The sequence below is a fragment of the Scophthalmus maximus genome, chromosome 15 (genome assembly GCF_022379125.1).
Source record: "Scophthalmus maximus strain ysfricsl-2021 chromosome 15, ASM2237912v1, whole genome shotgun sequence".
NCBI lineage: Eukaryota > Metazoa > Chordata > Actinopteri > Pleuronectiformes > Scophthalmidae > Scophthalmus > Scophthalmus maximus.
In genome coordinates this window covers 1,976,295-2,003,001 of record NC_061529.1, presented here as the reverse complement: position 1 = coordinate 2,003,001, position 26,707 = coordinate 1,976,295, and the positions used below count along the sequence as shown (strand labels likewise).

The following is a 26,707-nucleotide window of genomic DNA, read 5'->3' as shown; positions in this document are numbered from 1 at the left end:
ATTAGAAAGAAACTCAACTCGGACATACTGAACCTTTCTCTTGATCTTTGTGAAACCCACGTATTATTTCAAATCCTAATTATATTCTACAAGTATGGAAAGACATAAAAATGTCTGTGAGAAGCTCACGTTTTCATAAACCAACCATGTAGTTCAACGTGATGTAACCAGAGGGCGCTGTTGCCCCTCGAATCCGCTCCCACCATAACAACACGACATCGGTGGCATCCATCACATTATAACCTTTATGTTTATCATCAGGTGTATAGGCATCCTCGTACAGAACACATCTGGTCTTCCCAACAGCATCGAGCTGTCAACAGCTAGATTATATAGATTTTTTTTTTTTTTTACAAAAGACACAACGTTTCTGAGGCCGTCGTCTGAAGTGCAAAAACAACTCCACCAGATTTCTACTTTTTTAGAATCATATCACTACGTAAAAGTTTGCTCCTTGTTGTCATATTGCTGCGTTGGACAACATCGTAGTCCTCAGTCGTTCCAGTTGCGGAGCTCAGCTTGACAATTACATAACCACAAAATCAACTGTATTAATGTTGTTTTCTACAGCAGCCGCAGACTTTTACAAACTCAGGCAAAAATAACGTTAACCCAGTATTTTAAATAAAAAAATAACATTAAATTAAATAAAGATTAAAACAAACAGCTCCTTTGCTTCTTTTTTCAAAAAAATAAGTCTCTTAATCAACTGACCAGGCCATTTTAGTGTGACATTACTCAAGTGTCTCTTTAATGCTACATTACGTTAAAAGGCTGAGCGGCGACGGTCCAGAGCAGCTCACGAGTAGAACACGAGCTCTGGGATCTGTCCTCCCTGGACCCCCGTCCCGTTGGTGCTGTCGGAGGAGCACTGGAACTGAAATGTCACCTTCCCGCACTGCACCTCCGTCATGCCCTCCTGGCCGAAGTAGCTCAGCTCGTTGCCGTCCAGCACGGCGCTCACCGTGTAGAAGGCGTCCTGCTCCACCTGCACCGGATGCTCGAACCACACGGCAAACGTGCTGCTCGAGCCGTCAGACGTGAACTTTGTCAGGTTCTGCGCCAGGGTCGCCCCCTGCCGCTTGAGTTCGATTTTGACGCTGTACTCCGCTTTGGCGCCGCTCGAGCCGTACAGTCCAAGGCCGGCGATAAAGATCCGCTTGTCCACCGCGAACTGAATGCTGTCGCAGCGGCCGCGGTAGCGCCACTGGTTGCTCCGGTAGGCGGACGACTGGAAGCGGTGGCACTTCTGCGGTGCCAGGCCCGTCCTCGTGGTCAGGGGAAAGTCCAGCATGGGCTTTTTGGCCGCGGTGTACCACAGGAACATGTTGTGCGTCTCTTCCAGCGTCAGGATGTCGCATTGCGCCGCGCCGTCGGCAAACTCCTCCAGGCTCATGGTGGGGATGCGCACCAGAAACAGCGCCTTGCCCAGGACGTCCCTCCTGTTGCGGGTGGTCGGCCCCAGCCCTTGTCTCGAGCACTCGGCCGCGGCCCAGTTCATGACGGCCTCGAACACCACCACCTCCTTGGTGTTGAGCGTCTCCCGGCGCAGTATGATCTCCAGCGTCTGCACGTCGATCTCGCAGAAGCCCTCGGAGCACAGGGCGAGCTCGGCCTGCGCGTCGATCACCTCCCAGCAGCGCTGCGTCAGCTCGGGCTCCTCGAACAGGCGGCTCTGCGAGAGCAGCACGCAGGCGTTCTTCGCCTCCAGACTTGTCTCCAGGAAGGTGACGCAGGCCTTGGCCAGCGCTGGGACGATGTACTTCTTGGCAGCGTACAGGGTGGCCAGCACCGTGTCCGCCTCCAGGTCGATCTCGTCGCTGTACATGTACCTGCGAGAAGGGAAATCACAGTAAATATGCAAGAATCTGACTAAGTCTTACAAATTATTCTGCATTTGGATCCTTGAAAATCGCTCCGGAGCGTTAATCCCTTCTTGTTTCCGAGTCTAATTTCCACTGCATCAAGTCCACGAAATGGAAATAATGATCCGTCTTCTTCTTCTTCTCCAAGAGAAGGTGACTGAGCTCGTCCAAAAAAAACCTTTTTCACAAAAGACAGAACAGGCAGTAATAGTCCATGGTGCTGGCTTCAGCCAGTGCTACTAAGTGAGCAACAAACGGCAGGTTATTTATATCTACTAGTCTTGCATATATAGTCCCCCTCTGAGGAAAAAATGTCATGGCTGTGGAAGAGAAAAAAAATTCTAGTTGGAACAAAGAGTGCTGAGGAAAAACCAGCAATTACAGAGCAGCACTCTGGCGTTCGCCTCTGCTTTAGCTGTGGATGAGTAATAATACGCTTTGAAGTGACGCTGACTGCGCTTGTCATCGCTCCTGCCTGGTTTTTACTATGCATGTGTGTGGGGGGGGGACACGGATGAGTGGCTTACTTCAGCAGAATTAGAAAAGCAGCAGGTTCCACATCTGGGATATGGATCTCGGAGTCCTCCTCCGCCAGATCGCCGTAAAACATGGCACAGAAGACGGAGCTTCCCACGGCCAGCACGTACTGCGAGAGGGAGGAAGGAAGTGAGGGAGGATGGGAGGGGACAGATGGGTCAGACATAAGCAACCACAAACACTTTCCTCTTCGCAGAGTTCAGCCAAAAGGAGCGAGGCTGCCGGGAACAACCTCCCGAGACATTTCAATCCAACAGACAAACTTGTAAACGTCACTCAAATTTTTTCGAATCTACCATAAATCCCCAAAAATTGTTTTTCCTAGACGTCCTTTTTTTACCTTGTGCGCCGGGACCCTCTGCGATCCCCCCGAGGGGCCGACCATGAAGTGGACGTCGGCCATCAGCTCGTTGTTAAACATCAAGGCATTCCTAAAAGAAAGCGGGGACAAGGTTTCACGGCGGATAAAGCCTCCACATAGTATTGTATAACATCAGCGTTCCTCCCACACTCGTCTCTCTTTTTAGCCCAGACACGCTGGTTATTTTCACAGGGTTTTGGGTGGATTATAGACTAAAATCGCAAAAAAAACCCAACAACCCGTACTTATTATTCTAACGTTATAACGGGGGATGCTTTTAAATGTCCTCTAAACAGTTGACCATCATGGAATACAAAGAAAAATGGGTCTCATTCACATTCAAGAGGGTGTAAACGAGCAAATAACCATTAATTTTGGTTTATACAAATCGTACAAGGTTAGTAGCGATCAAGCATATGAAATTTATGCTTATGGTGCAAAAACTATGATATCTGATGCCTTCCTGCAGGAAGAGTTGTTTTTCATTTTCCAAAATAAAAGCACACAGTGTGACTAACCGGGGCTGCGGTGACCTTGCTCCTGACACTTTATGGTGCGCTTTTATTTCCCAGTTCTGCTCCAGTGAGGTTGTTCTGTCACCACACCGATAATGGGCCTAATTTACTTTTACGGGCATTTTTATTTTGAAATTTAAAAAAAAATCTTTGCCTCAAACCCCCGCAGGGTGAACTCTGGGGCATTGTGCACATGACTAGAAATACATTTTACTACAGTTGGAAAAGGAAGAAAGTCTGGGGAGTGTGTGTGTGTGTGTGTGCGTGTGCGTGTGACTCTGTGTGTGCCTCTGTGTGTGCGTGTGTGTGTGTGCGCGTGTGCGTGTGACTCTGTGCGTGTGTGTGTGTGTGTGACTCTGTGCGTGTGTGTGTGTGTGTCTCTGTGCGTGTGTGTGACTCTGTGCGTGTGTGTGTGTGTGTCTCTGTGTGTGTGTGTGTGTGTGTGTGTGTGTGTGTGTGTGTGTGTGTGTGTGTGTGTGTGTGTGTGTGTGTGTGTGTGTGTGTCGGGGCTCACCTCTCTCTCAGTGTGGGGTGGCTGCACTGCCAGCTGGGCGGGTCCACGTTGTTGTTGTTGATGTTCTGCAGGGTGGTCGGGGTGGTCGCGGCGCTGCTGCCTCCCCCTCCTCCTCCTCCCCCTCCTCCTCCTCCTCCACCGGCGGCCTGGCTCACCTGCGCCGCCTTGCTCTTGTCGCCGTCCGCCACCGTAGTGCCGTTGGCCAGGCTGCCGCTGTTGGCGGTGCTGTCGGCGGGGCACAGCTCCGCGGCCATGTTCTCCCGCTGCTGCTCGTCCTTCCTCTCCCGGTGCTGCCTCTTCTTGCTCGTCAGGGACAGCGTCAGGATCTCATAGCACAGCGGCTGCAGCCTGCCGGGCAGCTGGCCCACCTTCCTGTTGGACTTCTTCAGAGTGTCGGGGAGAAGCAGCAGATAGGTCAGACACCTCATGATCCGGCCATGATGGAGCAGCCGGCAGTCCGCCGTGGGCATCGGCGCGAGCCACGACCGGAACCACGACCGGAACCGACCCGCTCCTCCTTCGTCTTCAAGAGTATCCGGTGAATCGAGTCGCTGTCGCGGGGTTTAAACGAACTGACTGGGGGAGGAGGAGGAGGGGGGGGGGGGGTCGACCTCCGCTGTGCACAATCCGACTCCGTCTAAAACGACATCGACCGCGAAGTTTTGTCATTCACTCGACATCATCCAGATCGTCCGTCCCGGCCCCGCCGCAGGTCCCGCGTCCCGCTCCCAACTTCCCCCCGCGCTCACCTCACCTCACCCTCCCCGGACCGAGAGGAGGAGAAGAGGAGGAGGAGGAGAGGAGGAGAAAAGGAGGAGAGGAAACCGTCCGCGACGCGTCGCTCGTTTTCCCTTTTTTCTCTCCTGTCCCCGGCGAGCGGAGGGTTATAATCCGGAGAGTCGCAGCTGGTGCTTCGCCTCTGCGGTAATCCTCTCCCGTCGACCCGGCACCACGTCCCCGGTGTGTCCGTCCGCTCCGAGGCGAACTCGTCGTTTGTCGGCACTTTTGCACATCGACTGTGTTTTGTGGGCTTTTTTTTTCCCCTTCTTATTTTTTCTCTCGTCGTGATCTCCTCGGACGCACCGAGGACCAATCACAGCCGCGCACGGCGCCGACGTCACTAGGACCGAAGCACCTCCCTCCGCTGCTCCGCAGAGTGCGTCACCGGGCAACGGCTCCTCCTCCTCCTCCTCCTCCTCTTCTTCCTCCGCCCCGATCAATAGAGCCGCTGGACAAATACATATAAAGTAAAAAAAAGATATAAACAGAACAGTAATAAACGATATATATCCCAAAATATTTTTTTATTTATTAAATTTTTAGTCATATGTATATATAATTTTTTTAATTTATTTTGTATTTTATTATATATATATATATATATATATATATATATATATAAATATATATTTAATATATATATTTATTTTTGTAATTTTTTTCTCCATATCTATATATCAATTAAAACGTTTTTATAAACAGAACAGTAAAAAGACGATATATATAAATATATAAAACAGTGTTTTAGTAGATGAGTGAACTCAACCCAACAACCCACCTCCCTTATAGGCTGCAGTACTGTCAACAGTTTAATTTGACAGTATAGTGTAATGAGTAACTAAGTAAATGTACTCAAGTAGTGTACTTTATTGATACTGCAGTTTAAATTTCCTTTACAAAATTTAGAGCAAAATGTGTATTTTACATCTTTAATTTTCTTTAAATAGATTATGATTTTACATACAAAAGATTTGATGATCTGATAAAGCCAAACCTACTCTTTTATATATATAAAAAAACCTGCTCCGGGCTAAATAAAGTAGTTACCAGTCGCTCCACCTGCACCAGCCACAGCAGTGAAACACTGCCTCCACTTGAACGCATCAGTAATAGTAACCGTGTAATATAGCGTACTACTAAGTACTCCTGTGAAGTAGTATTATCCATATAACTCTGTAACTTTTTCAATCTGAACACTTCCTGTACCAGTCACCCCCCTCCCCCCCTCCGTGACTCGTCATCGTGATGTCACCATCTATCGTTATCTCCCTCCAGTAATTTGCAGAAAGTTATTCATTCTTCTTTTCCACGAAGTTTAAAAGTGCTGTAATGGTTTTTCCCTGCGGCTTTATGAATCTTACAGGTTATGATGAAACAACACAAGCAGTGACGTGTGAGCAGGCTCTGCCTTAGAGACCAGAGTCAGGGAACAAAAGTCTCTGTGCACAGTGAACGTCACACTAAATCATCCATGCACACAAACAAGTAAATACACTTACACCTACGGGTGTGTTCACTTAAAAAAGAAAAAAAGAGAAGCTCTGCTGCAGAGGAAAGTCTTTAGTGTTTTGTTTTTTTGTGAAAAGAACACAGCCTCGGAGCAAAGTCTTGAGATCAGCAGGGGAACTGTTCCACTCTTTAGGTGCATAAATACTGAAAGCCAAGTGCTGCAGGCACGCAGAGATTTCCACCCTGTGACCCGAGCGATCTGCTGGGATGCGGTGCACTCGACAGCGTGTCTGATAAACACCGCGCACAGACCATGAAGACCGAGAGGAGAATTTAAAAAAACTGTCTCCTGGAAAGAAAAGGAGCCGGAGAGCCGGACTTAAGTGCTGGTTAGAACTCGTACGGCTTTGAGTTTTGGATACGTTGTAACCCAGGGACTGTTTTTCTATTTGGACAAACCCGTCGTCCGGCCTGCTCGTGATGAATAAACCCGAACAAACTTCTCAGAGTCAAGAAAACGTATGATTCTGGAACCATATAATCCCGAGTTAGAATAAAAGACAACGCATGATTATCTGCGGCAGTATAGGAACTGACAGGTGTATATATATAATAGTATGTAAGTACAGACTGTAAACGTAAAGGTAAAATCCGTAAAGTTACAAACCGGTTTGACTACGCTCTTATGTGCGTCTCTGATTTTATATTGGCAATATAACCGTGAAAAAATGTATCGACAGCATGTGAAGAGAGACGGATTCTTCTCAGCCAATCGCACATGACCTCTGTAAGACATCCTATCAATTGAAATTCAATAAATGCCCATGTAGCACGTAGATTACATTTGATTAAATTCAACTTTATTGTTGCTACACAGAGTACAAGTGCAGAGGCAACGAAATGCAGTTAGTATCTAACCAGAAGTGCACAAAAAGCAGTAAAGTACAGAGTATATACATGTATAGTAAAATAAAATAGGTGGGATACACAGTGGAAAGTACATGTACAAGTACGTTCAGTGCCGTTTATCTATTCAGCCGTTTACTCCTCTACTTGTATCCTAAAGCTGTTGCTACTCTGCAGAGCAATATTTTAAATATTGAATCAGAGGCTTCTGGTATTTTTGGCTCGTGATCCCTTCACATTTAACGACAGTTGTAGTTTCAGCTGCGAACGAGACGTTAGCAGCTGCAGCAGAGAGAGAGAGACAGACGCTTCCTCTCTCAGTTTTTAGTAGCAGATTTATATTTGACTTCTTCCCTTACGCCATTAATCATCCGACAAACCTCTCAGATTTATCCTGGGAACCACCGAGCGGAACTACTGTACCTCCTGTTATACGGTTTGGAAGTTAAAAGTAGCACCGAGTCGAGCGGCTACTGATGGATTCACATATTTCTATACTTTCCTCGTTTACTTTGACGGGTCAGGTAAATTTAGCCAATGATACTTTTATACTTAAGTGGGATTTTAAATATAGGACTTCAACTTGTAACAATATTTTTTACATGAGTAAAAGAACTCAATAATTCTTCCAACAAAATAAGGTATATATACTTAAAGTAAAAGTCCTGCATTCAAATGAGCTACAGAACAAAATTTGTATCCACGAAATTTACCCGAAGAACAAAAAGTTGGAGTACTTATATTCTAACAACAATCTGTTCAAAATGACACTTTCTCTCCTTAGATGTGTACAAAAAAAGGATTCATACAAACCACTAATATCAACATAAATCCGATTTCCTATCATACGTCATATTGATATTTCTCATTAATAGAATGGCTCTAAATCTATGTCATGAAGGTTTGAAATGAAGACTTTTTTAATATATCGCATCAAATCCCTGTTTAAGGGTCAATATATTGGCTAACAAACAACCATAACAAGTATCAGCGAGAATAAATATATATTTCTACTTTTTTACCACATTGGAAGACACCAAAAACATGTTTTAATTTCTCCTATCATCCTATGTTAATTCATCTTAGTTACTCTTGTGGAAAACCGACCAGACAGACAACGTGACAGCGCGCCATTTGAGTTTTCTATCGGACAATAATGATCGGTGATCTGAATCATCGTCAGTATCCAGACAGGAGTGTGACGTGTGCAGGTTTCTTCCTGAGAAATCCACCGCCAGCGAGAGAACTCAAGAAAACCCAGAGACCAATTTCTGCACAGAAAGAAATAGACCAGAATGCATTGTGGCTCAGAGACTGGTTTGGGGTTTTGTGGGAGCGGCGCGGCCTCCTCACAAACTCTCAATGCTGTTCATTCATCTCTGCTCCCACGATTGATTTGGAAGAAGCAAGTTCAGGGTCCAGGTCGTCGCTTCTCTTCGGGGAGGGGGGGGGGAACAGAACAGGGGAAGGCCGGCTGAGGGAAAGTGGGTCCGTGGAGAAGGTGAACTGCAGCGTCTCCATCACAGAGCGACTGGTCAGATAGATTTGTATTCGACCGCAGGAGGATTATAGGTTGATTTCTTTCTTTCTTTTTTTTCGCCCGGCCCCAGCGTTCACAGACTCTCCAGTAAACCTGGACGCAGCGATGGCCCGGCGCTGCAGACGTATCATTACATGGTTCTGAGAGGGGGAGGAGGAGGGATCAGCCTGGATCTTATTACCAGCTGCTCCACCAGCTTTCCACTGGACTGCTCTTTAAAGCAGCCCGTGACTTCAAAGATATTCGACTCCGCCGTCAGAACTCGTCCCTTTGTCTCCCAGTCAAAAGATTCATGTTCATTTTCACGATTTAATTAGATTTCCTCAACGTGTTAACAATCATTCATATAGATTTTTTAAAAAAAAGGCAAACTGACCAGCTGTCAGATTGTTTCATGACAAAAGCAGGTGGTTCTGGGGTTTTTTTTCTAGAAAAGTTTATGATGCCATACGAGCTGAGGCGTTCGAGAAGAGAAAAAAAAAGACGAAGCCTGAGCCCGACGTGAGCTTGTGATTGGACGGTCGCCCGCTCATATCCGTTTATGTTCTCAGCTGAGAAAAAAAAATCTGCACGGACACGCCGAACGAGAAGCATGCAGCTCGGTGGTGAACGCTCTCTGTGGAGCTGAATGTTAATCCTCTGCTCCTCGGGTGGAGCGGAGCAGCAGCCGGCAGGAGCAGGCGGGTTTCACTGGTGCTCATGTAACTTCTATCTGTTTGTGTTTTTAAAGGCTGCGGTTAACGCTTATGTTGAATAACCCTCTGGTTAACTTACTAATAAATAATAACCGAACTTACTAATAAATAATAACCGTAACTTCCAGTAATCTTTAAATCTTTTACTCGGGCAATTTCTCATAAGAAAAAAAATGTTCCCACACTGTGGAAGATCTGGTCCGAGCTTTATCGGATGGAGTTTCTGCCAAGTTTTTTGCCATCGCTGGGGATGAACGTAGACAGTGCGATGCGTCGAGGTTTGGACAGACAGCGGAGCTCCTTCTCCGACAGACTGGTTCAGCTTCGCTGTCGCAAAGAACGTTACAGGAAATCTGTCCTGCCACCAGCCATTACACTTTATAACACCTCACCTCTGGCTGACAGATTGACCTTGTTCCTCTGTCCATACTTCATGTTAATTCTGTGAATTTATTATGTTTAATTTCTGTATTTTTTCTTTTGCAATTTGTATATTTTAAATTTGTTGTGTTAATATTGTATATATTTTTGAATGTGTGCTGTGTGAAACGTGCTGCTGCTACACCAGAATTTCCCAGCTTGGGATGAATAAAGTATTTATCTATCTATCTATCTAATCGATTTCGTTAGTTAGGTCCCATAAAAATGTCAGGCCAAGTCAGTGTAAAGCAGGGAAATCTCCGGAATATTCGCGAGTCGATGGTCGTGAAAAACGAACGCTCTGCTTGCCGAAGCAGAATTATCTCCGTGTCCTGCCTCCTGCACGATCCACCCTGATCGGAATTTTTTTGAGCGTGTCTGACTCGGCACACTTGTTGTTTGCCGTCTCCCTCAGACCCGTGCCTGTACATCCCCCGCTTCGCCCAGCTGCTGGAGTTTGGCGAGAAGAACCACGATGTCGCCATGACGGCGCTGCGACTGGTGCAGAGGATGAAGAGGGACTGGATGCACACGGGACGACGGCCGTCGGGGCTCTGCGGAGCAGGTAACGTTAACAAATCTACTGCGCGGGGGGGGGGGGGGCGGGGTTATGTCTGGTGGGCGGAGCTTAAACGCAGATTCCTGGTTCCTCTTATATAGGGTCTATGGCGAAGATGTAGAGATTGAATTTTAGGCAAAACAATCAAACATTGCCTACAGCTTTTATTTATTCAGATGATTCCCATTGAAATATGAATATGAAATGGAACATATTAAGAATACATAACACACGGCATTAACAGTTGCGTGTTAGAACTTTTCAAGGACATTTTGGGGCGATGGGAAAATCCTCTACCTGGAAAAATTCCTAAATGTTTAATATGAATTCTGAAATGGTCCCAAAATACATCCTGATGTTCGGAGCCCGAGGTGCTGGTGTCTGGGTCCTTTTAATTTTCTGATATTTTCTTTAAAGGGGGGAGCAGCTGAGCGCCGAGCTCTTCCCTCAGCCGGTGTCGAACCCGAGCGTCGGCTTCCTCCGCTCGCCGCGTGTTTACACTCAAACTGTTTCAATTTCCTCTGTTCCGCTGCTGCATTGCCTGAATAATTAATCGCTCATCATAAATCATTGAGGAGGATGCAACTCGGGATGGGAAGAAGGAACAGGTTTTTGTTCCCAAAAAACTGACGCGAATCTCGCAACCAGAAACGTGCATCTGCGAAAAAAAGAAAAAGAAAAGGCAGAATCACGCCGCCGTTCCGTACTTTCAGTGAGTTCAAAGACACAGAGGACACGGAGGCAAAGTGACAAAGTTAATTTTGCATCAAGAACCATAAAAAAAAAAGAAAAGGAGAAGGTGGTTTCAGCGTAATGGTGCTGAAGTGTTTGAGAACGTCCTCACTCGGCTCCCGGAGGCTGTTAGAAGAAGTGGGAGCTCGCATCTATCTTTTATCAGCCTCTTGAGTGAGGCAACGCTAATGACGCTTATATAACTGTTCCCCCCTTCAGGCCTCGCGCTGTGATTCATTACATAATATGAGTGTTGTTCTTATACTCCTTTTTTAAAACTGAGGGGGCGGGGGGTCCCCTCAGGTCCCCCCCCTCCCGTTCCCGTCCTGTCGTCAAGGTGTCCGTGCCGGAACGACTTGATGATAAATGTGTACATGCGTCTGATCGTAATGTTTGATCAATATTTGCTCGCACCTTTTCCATCTCATCGGCGCGCGTGTTTTTCTCCGTTCCCAGCTCTTCTCGTCGCCGCTCACATGCACGAGTTTCGCCGCACCGTCAAAGAAATCGTCAGCGTTGTGAAGGTGTGCGAAACCACACTGAGGAAGAGGTGAGTGGGGAAAAAAGATGGCTATTCTTCAGTTAAAGGGGCAGTACGCGGGTTTCACTGGGCGGCTCACAGGTGCTAGTCAAAGGTGTTTTTAATCCAATACACTTTTTGTAATATTCAGTGAATATTCCCCGACGGTGCGTGAGCTGCCGATTCTGTGTGTGCACGAAAAAAACAAACTTCTACAAACAATCTTTCCCCCTAGAATCGCGTACTGCCCCTTTAAATATCAAGAGAATTCTGACCGTGTATTGACTGTAGAGGTTTATGAGTTTTTTTTAGTGCAACGAGTTCATTGTGTATGAAGAGCAGGATAGAAAATTACAAAATAAGTATTAGTAGTATTTCTTTCTGTTAGAGACCCAGGTTGATTTTTCATCTTTAACTGTTTGTCGACTCGCGTCAGACTGACGGAGTTCGAGGACACGCCCACAAGTCAGCTGACCATCGAGGAGTTCATGAAGGTGGATCTGGACCAGGAGTGCGACCCGCCCTGCTTCACGGCCGGACTGCGGAAGAGGAAAGTCCAGCAGGTAAACGGACGTGTGGAGCGTGTATCCAGGGGGAGAAGTACCTGAGAGTGTTTCTCCAGTGTTTCATTCAGTTTCTCTCCTTCTGTGTTCCCGCCTCCAGCTGGAGATCGAGCTGAAGAAAAAGATGGATGACGTCGAAGGTATGAATGCGACGTTCTCGTTCCCAATGTCCTTTTCACTCTTGGGCTGCTGCTGTCGCTCATGCACTGAAGTCAAGACATTATGACTGAACTTTTCCTGCCACCCCCCTTCAAATATTTGTGTCACGTGATTGTGCGAAAGTTTCGTGATAGGTGTTTTGTTCACAGCGCGTTGTTTTCTCTGTTTTCCATTTGGCTGCAGAACTTCACCACGTGCAGAACTGTACTCTGTAAAACTTAACGCTGCAGTACACTGTTCTTTTCAAATGAGTTATTTTCTACTCAACATGTCATCAACCATACATTTTGTCACAGTACATCTTATATTGTAAAAACAGTCCAAGATCATAAAATGCACAAAAGTGTAATTGTGTGTCCCTGCCTGTATCCTACACGTTCATTTTCACAACATGGGGGAAAAAGTCTCTGCATCTAATTTTGTTCTTTCTTCTCACCGTTGCTTAGTGTATAATCATACGAGTCACTTTTGGTTTTATTTGTCTGTCTCTATCGTCAACAGATGAAATCCACGGCTACGAGGACGAAATAGACGCAGAGCTCGAGAGCAGCCGACCCAAACTGAGAGGAGTGTACGCCTCCTACGTTAAAGAAGGTACAGAGCAGAGACACACGCACACACACACACACACACACACACACACACACACACACGTCATTTCCTTTTCTGCTCTGGACCGATGCCTGATAACTCGTCCTGTTGCTTCTCTGACTTTGTGGAAATCAGATCAAATCTGTGTGAGGCCATTTTAACAACATTGTGGAGAAGCAGCAAAAAAAAATCATAAACCCAATTATTTTGTCTGGATGTTCCATTATTTTTCCCCAATTTCTGCTTTCAGGGTAAAATAATTTTCTTTAAACCATTTAGTTTTTTTTTGAAATGTGTTTCATTTTTCACTACGATGTAAAGTTATGCACAAAAACTTGCTCCACCTGACCAGAGTGTAACTCTCTGCTGTTTTATTAATCCACAGGTAAAACTGAGATCCAACACGATGAAGGTGAGACATAATCTGATCATTATAATTCATAATCTATTTAACTAGTTTGTAGCAGGAAGGTTTTTTTCATGGAGCAGATTTTCTGTTGAGGTCCAAAAACACAAGTTTCTTTCTACTCACTGGAAAATCGTTCACTTTTTCCCCCGACATTTTATAAACTGATTAATTACATTTATTAATTACTGATGATTATTTAGTTGTCCTGATGTGTTTAAGACAAATGTGATGCGTAGCTGATCCTGACGTCTGGTCGCAAGAAAAAAAATAGAATTTCTGTCCCTCTCCCAGAATCTGAAGTCCCCTCCACGCCGACCAGAAAGGAATCCGACGGGGGATCCCAGGACGAAGACGAGCTCCAGGCCGTGGCCAAGCACTTTGGCAAAGACATGTGCGAGCTGACGATGGAGGCTCTGCTGAAGCTGGAGCGACGGGGACTGGAGGAGGAGGAAGAGGAGCCGGAGGAGCAGGAGGAGGGCGGCGGCGGCGGCGTCCCGAAGAGGAAAGGCCCGTCGCTGGAGTCCATCCTGGGCCCGATGCCCACGGCGTCCACCCTGGGCCTGTCCGAGTCCATCGGCACCTGCATCGGAGACGGGAAGGAGAACGGTGAGCGCTCCCCCGGAGACAATTACAAAATGATCTGTCCAGGCAGCAACACGTTCACGGTCAATTCAAGAATATGCACTGAGATAGAAAACAAGAAAATAACAAGATGATTAATCTCATATGTTCCATTTGAAATCTTGTTTTCAGTGGGGATTCATTAGATGTGAGCTTTTCTTTGTCGTGTCACAGATTTGATGATTTCTGGGGCATAATGATCCCACTTGATGAGGAGCGGACGTGTTAGATGAATACAAACGACAGTTTGAAGCCAAAGAATCTGAAGAATCTGCTTCTTATTTTGGAAAACGCCCTCAGACTTTATATTGTTAGTGATGAGGAGGTTGCGGTGAAACCTGCTGTTCTCTGTTCTCTGAGCGTCAGGAGAGGTTGTTCACCCCTCCTGCCGTGACGGGGGGCGTGTGGGGAAGGCGTGTTATCCAAACGTCTGTAACCTTTTTCCTTTTCCCCCTCGAGGCCTGTTGAGATGTGGAATTCGGGTCAAGAAGCCGCGAGTTGTTGTTGTTGTTGCTGTTGTTCTGTTCGTTGGCGTCGAGCGCGTCTCTCTGGAGGAGTTCACACGTGAACCGACGTACAGAAATAACTGGGAACAGTGTTCGTTTGGAGGATATATGCTCCAAAGCAACTAGAGGAAACAGTGCAAAGGTTTACTGCAAAGGTTTAAAGTGCAAGTGTGGACTTGAACTGCAAAACCTTTGACTTTAGCCTCGACGAAGTAAAAAAAATAATAAAAAGTACTTTGACCTTAACACCAACGACTTTATTTTAACCTTGGGAATATTTTGATATCATAAACAAAATCACAGGGTTTGCATGAGCCGCTGTCAGACATCGACTCTTGAAAACCAGTAAAACCTATTAACTTGGACGTTGTCTCACAGATATTCAACTGGACTGGCGCTGGTTTAATATTCCCTCCGTCCATTAATGGCTAAAGTGATTTCCTTCATTTTGGACATGCGGTCACCAGATTACGTCACGTCAGTTTTATCAAGGTTGTTAAACTAAACACATAAATGTCGACCTGAAACTCTCCCGGTTCGCATGGAGATAAAAAAACCACTGCCTCCCTAAAACATCTGCCGCTCGGGTCGAACCAGCCATTAACCCGCTGGAAAAAAATGTCTCCCTGTGAAAATACCACTGACCTCCCGTCGTCACGGCGACGCGCGACCGGGGGGACGAGGTTGCAAGTGAGACGAGCCACAAACTGTCAAAACTGTGATGAATCACCGCTCTCTCCGAATCACCGGCTCTGGTGTTTATTATGAATGTGTCTCCGTTAAATAGATTTTTGTTGGAGTGACGTTAGTTTGAGTCATCCTCCCCGACAGGGTGCATCATGGGGCCTCGGCCAGACGCGGCCCCGCCAACGATAAAACAGAATCGCCGGCTGATCTCAGCTGGAGTCGTACGATTAGAGCCGAGACGAGTGTCTGTCGCCGTCTTCGTCTTTATTCTGACTTCTTTGATCTCGGGGCCACTGATTAGAAAAAAGAAAAAAGAAAGTCACTGATTGATATTTTATTCTAGAGTGAAAGTGGCAATATCACACTGTAAAAAAAAAAAAAAAACACTGTTACGAGAAAGTTCAGCATTAGAAATATATAGTATGATAAGTATTATAACAGGAAACATACGCAGGAACATGTATGGAACTGAAAATTCATCTGGAGGTTCCTGGAAAGAACCCGGTTCTGTGATCTTGAAGGAATCAATCGACGCTCTCAGTGTCAATCCTTAAGATTCTAGCTGTTCCATATCAGTCAGTTTGTTCCAGGAAATTCCCATATTTGATTGCTATATTTATGTCGTGTGGATTCAGGCTGGTCCTGGTTTGGTTCAGGCTTCGGCTAATTGTGGGGGATTTTGTGGAGGAGGACGGGGGGGGGGGGGGCAGCGGTGCCTCCCTCGAGCTCAATCTTTGAAGTATTAAGAGGACGGGGCACCTTGTCATTAGGACCGAGCCTTTCATCTGTGTGTGTGGACTCTGTTAATGGAGGGCAGGGCGCTCGAGGAAGGGAGAGAGGCTGTAATTCTGGATTCTCTTCGGGGGAAAAAAGATGGAAATAAAACACACATTGACAGTTTGGTTACTTACATCTCAGTATCTTCTGTTTTTATTGATTTTCACCATAAGTACCCAGTAAAGAGCTGATCTGGATATTTCACTTTACTCTGATTTTATGTCCCAATCATCCAAAAATCTTGATCGCTGATTTTGGAAACCACATGTGAACGACGGTGTGAAGGAACCTTGACAAAAAACAACAACAACTTCCTGCAACAAAAAGTTCCAACTGCTTTTGGTCAAAAAGAAGCTTAATCTTTTCTGTTTCTATTTTTAATTTGATGAATTGAAATGAATATTTTACACACTGTTCGAACACCGGACTAAACGCAGAGCGTCGGTAAGAGAAGTTCTGTTTCCGTTTGCACCCAAAGACACTTGTTTTATAATCTGCTCACACTAATTACACTTTCTTTAGCGATTGAGTGAGAGTCGTGATTAAAGGTCGTGTCTCTCCTCCTGCCTTACTGACTCAATACTTCACTGTTCAATCTCTCCGTCCGTCAGCCCAATAATGACGTCGTTATTTATTCATGACGCTAATAATTTTGTCCCTAGTCAGTAGAAGTAATGAACCCGGTTCGTACCGACGCGTCAGCAGGAGATTAACATTTTTTAAAGCCTGAGATTTCGAACCGCGTGAAACCTTATGCGCCGCTGAAATGGGCGGCAGCTCTTTGTTTTTCTTCTTCTATCTCCCATCCTGTCGCGCTCCACTTCCTCATCGACGGCCTGTCTTGAGTGACGGCGTTTTCATCAACTCGCCCCGTCGGGGCGAAGAAGCCGAGAGAGGAGCGGGTCCGTCCCTCCGGCACCTCGGGACGCCGCCGCCGCAGTCGTCCGAGGCCGAGGCCTCCGGGGAAGCTCTGCCCCGCGCCATTAGAGGCGCCATTGATCGAGGCGCACGCCGTGTTCAGCCGAGCACTTAGTTCGATCAATGGCGCTTGGCCCGACCTTAACTACCTCAGTGAGCACAAGCTCCCCGGCTCTCGTCGAAAAAAACACTCTGCCGGTTTTTATTGCCTGCAAACGTCAGGGGGGGGAAAAGAGTGAAGTGTGAAGCTCCAGATTTCGGCTTCTTGGAGGAATCCACTTCATCTTTAGCACCTAACTCGTCTTCACGCGTTTCCAAGGCGCGAGGCTGGTCCCTTTCAACTCGATCCTGGACGTTGCAGCAAATCGGAGGGAAATTAGCGTCAAATCTGGGCTTGCACACCGGCGACATCGCCGATGTTTTTCAGATATGTAGCAGGCGGGACATGTCGGGGGACCCATCTCCTGTAGTGTGAGCTGGGACAGGCTGTGAGTGCGTCAACCTGGAAACAACGTCCATCGTCAAAGTGACCTACGCTTCCTGTTTCTCGCGCGTATATCGCATATTTTTCCCCGCGTCACTTCCCACTTCCCACACGAAACGTACTTGGGGGCCATTTTTTAATAATGTTATGACAGTAATCACAAACAAAAGAACCTTTTAATTCCAGGCTCCAGCCCCCCCCCCCCCCCTTGGGCCCTGGGTAGTCTGTCCCCTTCCCCCCCCCAGTACTGCGCCCGTGCCAAAGGCATAAGGAAATTGACTAGAAGAAGTTGTTGTTGTTGTTGTCGTTGTTGTCGTCGTTGTCCTGAACACATTTCCCACCATCCGTCCTCCTTCGCCAGCAGGCAATTACTCGCGGTTAAGTCCTAGCGCTCAGCGTTTCTTCGGGGCGTGGTCGTGGGCAGCTCTGTCTCTCTCTGACAGATCTGACAGCAGCTCTGCTCAGTCAATTATAGTCTGTCTTTTTTTCTTTTCTTTTTTTTCAAATGAGCAGCGTCTGTCTCGTCTCCGGCTCTGCGTCCACAGAGGAGTCGCTCAGTTCGCGGCGATGAAAGGAAACGCAGAAAGGCCCCGTCTTCTGTTTGGGCAGCAGCACGTTTCGCCTCCTCGGCAGTAAGAAGATGATACAAGCTCCTTTGTTTTGTCTTTTTGACGTGCAAATGTGAGGGATTCAGGGGTGGTGGGGGATGGAGATGATTTGAAAGTCATGAATCTCGGCACCTGTCAGATGAATATTTGATTCACTGGTGTTGTTCAGTTTAACACCTGTGGCCGTCGCCGGTACAAATCAAGTGCATTGTCCCTTTAATTAGTAGTGGCTCATTACTAATTCATGCCGCTAATCCATTCACAATCTTATTATCCATTTCGCTCATTTCCTATTGGCTGCTGGGACAGCTGGGCAGGCCTGTGTTCATGAGGGGGGGGGGGGGTGTTTACAGTAGAGCTGGACGCACATATGGCTGAGTGGAGGAGAGAGCGACAGAACTGGATGACAGACAGAGAGAGAGAGAGAGAGAGAGAGAGGTGACGACAGCTCAGGGAGACGGGTGTCGCCGAGGAGGAGGTGGGACAGGAAGAGGGAGGAGGAAGAATCAAAGGAGGATGAAGATGAGGAAGAAGAGGAGGAGGAAGAAGAGAAGGAGGAGGGAAGAGTTAAAGGAGGATGAAGAGAGGGGTGAGGAGAAGAGAAAGACGGTGTGTGTGTGTGTGTGTGTGTGTGTGTGTGTGTGTGTGTGTGTGTGTGTGTGTGTGTGTGTGTGTGTGTGTGTGTGTGTGTGTGTGTGTGTGTGTGTGTGTGTGTGTGTGTGTGTGTGTGTGTGTGTGTGTGTGTGTGTGTGTGTGCGCGCATTAGCAGCCTGTCTCCCCCCGTCACAGCAGTCAGCTGTGATTGGAGATGATGTGCATCTTCTGGCCCGAGGAAGAAAAAGGGAAGCGACCGTCTCGTCTCCAGCCGCCTCGGCCTGACGGGAGATGACAGCCACCGTTTAGCGGGCGGCCAGAGGCGGGAGACTCGCTCGCCCTCTGGCTGTTACGTCACAGGTGCCCCCCCCCCCCCCCCCCCCCCCCCCCCCCCCTTCCTCTTCCTCCTCATCTTCTCCCCTCTGTTATCAGGGGTCCAACCCTGAGCTGAGTGATGGGGATTATAATGGAGATCAGATTTCTTCTCCTATCTCAGCTCTGTCTCTTATCTCCATATCCTGGTTTTGAAATAAATTTAATTTACGGGGTTATGACGTCCTGAAAGCAAACCGACCTCTGCGCACGTGGGTCGATTCAAATCGCTTTTTATTCTGAAGTCTTCAAAGTGCTCTGAGTTGAAAGAAGAGAAGAGCTGCAGATCAGGTGTTTCCCAGTCAGGCAGGTGAGGAGCCCTCGAGCAAGGCACTCAAGGATTTCGGGACTTTCCTTACCGGTCTGTTGTGTCAAAATGAAGCAGCTGCTATTGGACCTGGAGGTGAGACCGGTTTGCGATGATGATACCGAAGGAAATTGATATGTGACCGGGCCGTCGAGACTGAACGTCTGAACCCAGAATGCATTTCAACCATCAGGCATTTTCGCTGTTCTGAGTCAGCGATGCAACATAGAAGAGTCAATAACAGAAGCAGAAACACGCGTCGAAACCGTAGAATCGTCTTGGCTGGAACATCAGGCCGTTCTCTGTCTTCTCCTCTTGCGTTTGCTTTCCGTGGAGCGTTTGGTAAATGTTTGTCGTGCAGAAGAGCGAGTGGTTCTGTTGCAACGGGACACAAAGGCAACATTTGGCTAAACGTCCCTGTGGCGGGATTCTGACATTCCACAAGTTTGACTCTCATCATTCCCATGCACGACAGCGCTCACACAGAACGGGTTCATGTTCTTCGTGACGTCATTCTCCACATTCCTCGGCTGTGTGACGGACCAGAGAGCGTCCTCCTCCTCCTCCTCCATTGTGGAGTCGCTCTGTGCTGATGTTTAATTCATTTCTTTATTCAGTTTATTCAAAATATGTACAACTGTACAGAAGAGTCGCCTCTTTCAATAACGCTCTTGTCGAAGTTTACGAGAGCACACGTGACTTCGTAACAATGGAAACTAGAGAACTAAATAAAACTGCTACATCCCGATTTTCATTTGGATCCACACTCGTCGAAATCAGTCCCTCAAGTATGCCAATACGTAGATTTTATCGAGATCCATTATTCCCTGGGAAAAAACTTTGCGACAAAAAAAAGAAACAACTATTGTTCCACCACTGCGGCATCAGTCTGGTGTCTCTCACGGGTCGTGTGTGCGTGTGTGCGTGCGTGCGTGCGTGCGTGCGTGCGTGCGTGCGTGCGTGTGTGTGTGACCCAGTTAACGACGACTACAACAATAGCTGGGTTTAGTTCCATTATTCTGCTAAAGAAGCTCAGTTTGCTGTGAAGCTCACGAGCAGGAAACAAAGGAGCTGAAGAGAAGACTTGTTCCACCTGCAGTGCTTCTTTTTTGCTTCTGCTACTTTACTGACCCTGGTTTTTTTTTAATCATCTTCACTCAGTCCATTGCCTCAAATGTGAAAAAAAAAAAAGCCAAACAAAAACCCCGTCCTTCCCCGCAGCAGCATGAGGTAATAAGGCCTCGGTGCCAGCTCTGCCCCGGAGACACGACCAGCCGGCCCAGGCAATAAACAAGGGGAGAGATGCTCGCTGACGCGGGCGGCCCGGGCCAAGCCATTAAAACATGACCTCCGCGACCTTGGAGCGAGTGTACGCCCACTCCACCACCTGCTGCTCCTCCTCCTCCTCCTCCCCAGGACAGGAAGCAGGGCGGAGGTACAGTACGTACATGTGGGAGCTGGTGGACTGGAAGACTCACTGGTTCATATTTGACTAACTTTCATTTTCGATTTTAATCTGTCCATTATTGTCGTCTCGTTCATGAATCAGATTGAAAACATAACGTGCTCATTTAGAGCTGCAACGGTTTGTTACACGATCGGTAATCGACTGCTAAATAAGTCGTCAACTACTTTGCTAATCGCATAATAATAATAATAATAATAATAATAATAATAATAATAATAAGGTTTTTTTTATGGAAGAAGTCAAAATTCTCTGATTTCAACTTCTTAAATGTGAATATGTTCTGGTTTCTTTGCTCCTCTGTGACAGTGAACATATGTTGGTGGTCGACATGTTTCACCATTTTGTGAAGCAAACGGCCGATCGATTAATCCCGTAAATAATCGTGAGTTGCAGCCCTGCGCGCGTTTCAACGCGCTCTGCGGAGCCAGCCCTTCTATATCTGACAGATTCCGATATCTATCTACCTCCGCTCCCCGTGGCCCGGAGCCCGGAGCTCGGTGGGGTTCTGTTTTGTGCGTCGGGGGGGAGGATCAGGATCGCTGCTGACACCGAGAGCTGTGAGTCTGGATAATGTGCAGCTCCGTTTGAAGTGTGGATGATTGGTGATCCTTCAGCGCCGCGGCTACACAGCTCATAGCCGTTCATCCTGCAGATCACACACACACGCACACACACACACACGCACGCACTTTGTTTTTTGGGAAGGCGGTGGTGGAGAGCTGGAGGAGGAGGGAGGGAGGGAGAGGACAGGAGGTGTGGAGGAGTCAGCAGACTGACGTCCTTTTGTGTTTCCGCTCTCTCTTCGTCTTCTCTGTCGCCGGAATGAAGTACAGCTCAGGATTAGAAGGAGATCGGTGAACTCCCCTTAAGGCCTCACTCCTCTTCCTCTCTCTCCCATCTGTCTCATCTTCCCCTCTTTGCTCTCTCTGTCTTCTCCTCTCACCTCCTCCCGGTTGTTCACTCTCTCTCGCTCGTCTCCTTTGTCTCCTTCCTCCACGTCGTCCCTCCTGCGGCTTCTCTCCATCGGCCCGTGTCTCTCAATCTCCTACCTGCTTCATTCTTTCTCGCTTAATCTTTCCCTCTGCCTACTTTGCTCATTACCCCCCCCCCCCCGTGCTACTGCTGTTTCCTCTCAACCTCTCCGGCGTTTTCTTCCATCGTTTATCTTTCTTTCTTTTCTTCTTGAAGGATGTTCTACGGGCCAGAACCCGGCGTCTTACTCGCCCCGACGGTCTGATTTAGCCACAGGCTTTTCAATTAACTGAAGGCCGCTTAAAAACAACGACGCCATCGAACTGATCCGACTGACCAGTGTTGTGAATGTGTCCCGGGCCTGATTGACGCCGTTTACAGACACGACCTCTGGGAAATGTCCGTCTGTGGCGTGTGGTTGGAGTTTTTTTTCGTTCACACTCGTCGTCACGTCCACTCGCTCGCTGTGAATCTTCCCGGAGATTTTCACATTTTTCTGGCGTTCTCACCAAGTATCGACCCACCGTGACGTCGCGCGTTGGTTTCAATGAGCCGCCGTTTTTGAAGCCTTGAGGTTCACATTTTGACCGGCGCCATGTTGGGTCATTTTCAACGAGACATGGAATTGGGGGTGTGGTCTAACTGAGAGTGCGTCCGCCTACACCTGAAACCATGAAATCGATTGGACGGACCATCTGTCAATCACGCTGCATCAGGGGAAATGTCCGAAAGCAGCCATATGTGGTTCCTCTGTGCCAGAGCTCCACTGTCGCTCGAAAACTATTGGTTGGGCTCCATTTTGGATCTGGTTTCCCTGTTTCATCTCCATCTTCAGTGGGAACCAGTGGACGTGAGAGAGCAACCAAGACTTTTTAGGTTTTAAAGATAAGTAGAAAATTACAGAACAACGGCAGCGTAATTCTTTAATATCGCTGCATCTCTTACTTTCTGTGTTTGGGATTAATCTCTCACCCACCAGCTCTCCTCCCTCCCTCCCCCTCGTTCCCTCTCTTAAATCTCTTGTTCTTCTCCCTCGCCGGCTTCAAAAGGCTCCGTCTCCTCCACCTGTTTGTTCCTGCGGGGCACATTGTCTCATCTTCTTTTGTTGTTCTCTGGCATTCGAGAGCCTCTGCAGTGAAGCATCTTCTTCTGCTGACCACATCAGACAGGCCCGCCGCCTGGGAGGGGGGAGAGTACCTCTGGTGTCAGGTTACCTCGTCTGTGAAGACCAGCAGACAACGGGGGCGATAGAGTTTACAGCTCGCGGGCTCGGCGGCGGCGGCGGCGGCGGAGCGATCGCACGTCTTTCTCTGTTTCTCACTCGATTCATTTCCAGGCCGGCGTCATTCGCCAAACAAGAAATTCAAACTCAGCGTCTCGGATTTCTGCGGCCTCACGAAGACGTGACGAGTGGAGACGCCACGTCAACGGAGCTCCAGATCCAGTCACGCGACGTGGCTGGTTAATTATTATTCTTCGTGACCGGTTCATCTGGTTAAATTGTAATAAGTTGCCAGTGAAATATGAAAAGACCATTGTGTCTTTCTGAAACGTCCGCAGTTCATCAGAACCTCACGTGTCGCGGTCGTGCTTTTGTTTCATGTTTATGTTTATGGCCTCATGTTTCTTCTCGTCGTTAAACTCTTCCGCTCACTTGACCTCGACGATGAACCCGATCTGGGCTTTGTGCTCAAATGTCAATGAGCCGATTACGACAGAAGGTTTCACACAAACGTCTTAATGGGACAAAAATGATGAAGTGAAGTGGCGGTTGTAATCCCAAAGGTCCAAGGTCATCCCCACCGTTTATCTAAAGCCATAACTCAGGAACAGAAGACGAGACTGTGACGCTGTTCCACAGTGAAACTAATCCCCGGAGTGAAAACCGTGAAATCTTCTTCTTCTGTGGCGATGAAGACGCGTGTGAAGCGTCCGAGATCTAGAACTTGTTTACTGTCACGGCTTCTACTTCCTAATCGAATATGACATTTTAATGAATTTCTGTGAGATTCAATTTCCCGTTTTTTTTTCTTTTTCTTTTGTATTTATGGTCATATAACTATTTATACATTCATGTGACATCAATGTCGCGAACATATTCTGACAGCCTTTGATGTGCAGGAAACGAAGATGTATATAAGTTGACTGTACATCACAGGGTTTGGGCTGTATGAACATTATTACACTGTGATCACAGAGCAGGACGGGCCTGGACCGATGTCGTCTTTCAGACCACAGACAGACATCGGCTGGATATCAAAAAGACATAAAACCAGAGCTGCTTTTCAAAACGCAGACTTGTTGGACTTGGCAAAAATCGTACAGCTGAGAAGTTTGGCTCGTTAAGCTCGGCCCGTTCATATTTCACAAACCAACCATAGACGGCTTAACTACATCATTTGGTTGAATGTGCCACCGTTTGTCGCGATGGTATTAAAAAAAGATCAACTTTACTCAAACCTACTACCAGGACCCTCGTCACATGACATTCACCTCTTCCTCCTCGTCCTCCTCCTCTTCCTCGGGGCGTTCCCGGCCTCTGTTTAGTCTTTCAGAAAGGACAAACCTCTGAACCTCCGCAGATTCCTCCGCACGCTCGCCAAGAGCGATTTCACGGGTTTGATCAAATTAGCGAGTGTCGATGTACCAAAGCGGCGTCTGAATAAGAAGTCGGCGATTGCCCCTCCCCTTCCCCTCGTCTCCCTCCCTCCGGGGGTTGGACCGGCGTTATCAGCTCCTCGTCTCGCTGCCTCTCCGCCTCCTGGGCGCTGCCGATCTCTCCCAGGGCTTGTCTGCCCGTCTTATCTCGCTCCTCACGCTTCACGGAGAGGAAGTTCTTCGAGGGCTGGGCCCGGCAGATAGGGGCTGACCTGTCTCTTCCCTCGTCTTCTCTTAAGGAAGCCGCTAACTGAACTCAAACGGCTGACTAGATTATCCCACCGCTTCCTTTTCCTTCCCCGTCCCCTCCCTCCCCGTGCACCTGTCTCTCCGTAATGAAGCGGGGAAAAGCCGCCGCCCGTGGACTCGGGTTGGCCTCGCTGCCGCCGCTTTGAAGTTGCCGCCCTGTTGGGAGTTTGAACTCGAGGAAGGAGTTCCCCCTGTGAACGCGTCGAAGGCAGAATCGCTGACAGAAGTTAAACGGCTCCTAGAAAAACATTGTGCCGCTCGCTGCCTCTTCGACGCGCCGCTTTGATTGACTGTCAGGCGTCTGTCGGCGTCGCCACTTTGTTCCCAAACAGACAAATCAAGGAAGAGGAATCTTCCATCGATGTAAAAGACATTGTTTCCTTTTCTGTGAACCGTGTTCTCACCTCTGGGGGATTTAAAATGCTTCTTCCTTTTCATCTTCTCATTAAAACCATCGCATCATTTCCATCGCAGGTATGAAAAATGGAAAAAGGCGGGAGACCGCGTCTCGGGCCTGGCGAGCGCCGCACAATGCAAATCGCCGTTTAAAGCATTTCAAAAAATAAATCTAGAGATCGCATCGTAATTGAAAAAGAAAAGTGTGTGTTGAGGAAGCTCCGCTGGAGCGCGGGTTTAAGCCTATTAACGTCTTATCAGGGAGTCGCAGTGCATTTTGTGTTTTGCTCATTAACCCCTCGATGGAAGATGCTCCGCCCCGGGGACAGGATGCGGGAGGTGTCGCTCCGTCGGCCAGCAGCTGCTGCCCCCGCCGCCGCTTCCTGTTTCCAGCCTCCTCTGGGACGCCGGAAGCCGCCGTGGAAGAATGTGCATCGCAGCAAATTGTCTAAAGTGTGTCGGCCGTGATGTTTTTGTGTCTCTGTGGCAGATGGCGCGGCCGACAGCGGCGAGCTGGACCTGAGCGGCATCGATGACGGCGAGATAGAGCTGGTACGTAGCTGCTGGGTAACGAGCCCCGTTCGGCCGGGACACAGCTTCCTCCTGAGATAAACCAGTCCCTACCTTTCACCTGCCTCTTATTTTAAATCTTACTGAAGATTTTCTGTTTCTGACATTTTCGTCGTCTCAAGAAATATTTGGTTTTAAGTTTGCTCCTGAATCACGTGAAGGGTGAAAACATTGAGAGGAAGCAACGTTTTAATATTCCTTCTCTTTTCTCCTCGACTCCCGAACTTTATGATTTAAACCTTTTACGTGCTACGTCACTTTTAATTTTTTTTATGGATCACGTTTTTAAAAAATGATCAGGTTAAGCAATTCAAACTAGCGCTGCAACAGTTAATAGATAAATTGATTAGTAATCGACTACTAAAATAATCGGCAACTATTCCGACAATCGATTAATTGGTTCAAGTAGTTTTTATGAGGGAAAAAAAAAATCAGAATTCTCTGATTTCAGCTTCTGCAATGTGAATATTTTCTGGTTTCTTTGCTCCTCTGTGAGAGTGAACTCAATATCTTTGGTGTGTGGACAAAATAAAACATCATCTCTGGGTTTTTGGGAAACACGATCGACATTTAATGGACCAAACAACTAATCAAGAAAATAATCAACGGATTAATCGATAATGAAGATATTCGTTGGTTGCAGCCCTAATATGCCGTAATACCTCTGGCATTTACTGCTATATACTATATGCTGCTATATAATATTTATGCTATATTCTACATCTCCCTGCACATTCAAATAGTAGTAATCCCCCTACAGATCTGAGTATCGGAGTGTTTCTGACGTGAATCCGTCACCGTATGTTTCTGTCAACACGGAATCCGTCTGTTTGGTCGTTGGAGTTAGTTTATGAAATATGTAACAAAAACGAAATCACACTTCTGACACGGCCGCTCTGCCTCCGCAGTACCTGCTGGATGACAGAGAAGTGAAGATCAAGACGGCGCTGTGGATGGCAGAGAACTCCGACTACCTCAAAGAGCAGAGAGGTGCGTTTCAGGCTGCGACGGGATTCCTGCGCCCAATTTACTTATTTCTCCGTTTGGACGCAGAGGCAGAGGTTTGCTTCTCGCCGAGTTTCATCAGCCAGACGGGAGTTAAACCGCCGACTGAACCCGCCGCCGCTTATCTTGTTGTGGCCTCTTGCGAATCTCCCGTGTCGACGCCGATGTCGTTATCTCTCGGGAGTTTTTGTGGGTTCGATTTTTCTCTTCATCTTTTTTTTTTTTGTCTTTTTTTTTTTTTTTACAGAAAAGGCGGCGAAGATAGCGAAGGAGAAGGAGCTCGGGATCTACAAGGAGAAGAAGGTAACGGCGGGGTGAGACGGGAAAAGTTTGGGGGTTAAGAGAAGGGCGGGTTTGGTCGGAGAGAGACGGAGTTAGTTTCCACCAACTCTTCCCGACC

The 26,707-nt window shown here is 47.5% G+C and overlaps 2 protein-coding genes across 5 annotated transcripts in view; one reads left to right on the top strand and one right to left on the bottom strand.

Annotated features, from left to right (window-relative positions):
* LOC118286745 (transcription factor IIIB 90 kDa subunit) overlaps positions 1 to 26,707 on the top strand; it is a 66,486-nt gene that overhangs the window by 12,793 nt on the left and 26,986 nt on the right. For 2 of the 3 annotated variants that reach the window (XM_035611424.2, XM_035611426.2), the window contains 10 exons: positions 9,998 to 10,147; positions 11,330 to 11,423; positions 11,830 to 11,956; positions 12,057 to 12,096; positions 12,617 to 12,709; positions 13,092 to 13,118; positions 13,407 to 13,721; positions 25,223 to 25,284; positions 26,211 to 26,292; positions 26,555 to 26,610. In XM_035611424.2, coding sequence (XP_035467317.2) covers positions 9,998 to 10,147; positions 11,330 to 11,423; positions 11,830 to 11,956; positions 12,057 to 12,096; positions 12,617 to 12,709; positions 13,092 to 13,118; positions 13,407 to 13,721; positions 25,223 to 25,284; positions 26,211 to 26,292; positions 26,555 to 26,610 — 1,046 coding nt within the window. The remainder of the gene's footprint in view (positions 1 to 9,997; positions 10,148 to 11,329; positions 11,424 to 11,829; positions 11,957 to 12,056; positions 12,097 to 12,616; positions 12,710 to 13,091; positions 13,119 to 13,406; positions 13,722 to 25,222; positions 25,285 to 26,210; positions 26,293 to 26,554; positions 26,611 to 26,707) is intronic. The other variant, XM_035611425.2, reaches the window with a different exon arrangement.
* btbd6b (BTB (POZ) domain containing 6b) lies at positions 232 to 4,886 on the bottom strand. Of its 2 annotated transcripts, XM_047337572.1 has the most exons (5): positions 4,404 to 4,881; positions 3,793 to 3,898; positions 2,743 to 2,833; positions 2,393 to 2,511; positions 232 to 1,832 (listed from the first exon to the last, which is right to left on the bottom strand). In XM_047337572.1, the coding sequence occupies exons 1-5, from the start codon at positions 4,459 to 4,461 to the stop codon at positions 800 to 802; spliced, it is 1,407 nt and encodes a 468-aa protein (XP_047193528.1). In that variant the 5' UTR covers positions 4,462 to 4,881; the 3' UTR covers positions 232 to 799. The 2 variants fall into 2 exon arrangements, with proteins under 2 accessions (XP_047193528.1, XP_035467326.2); XM_035611433.2 differs by having other exon boundaries at positions 3,793 to 4,886.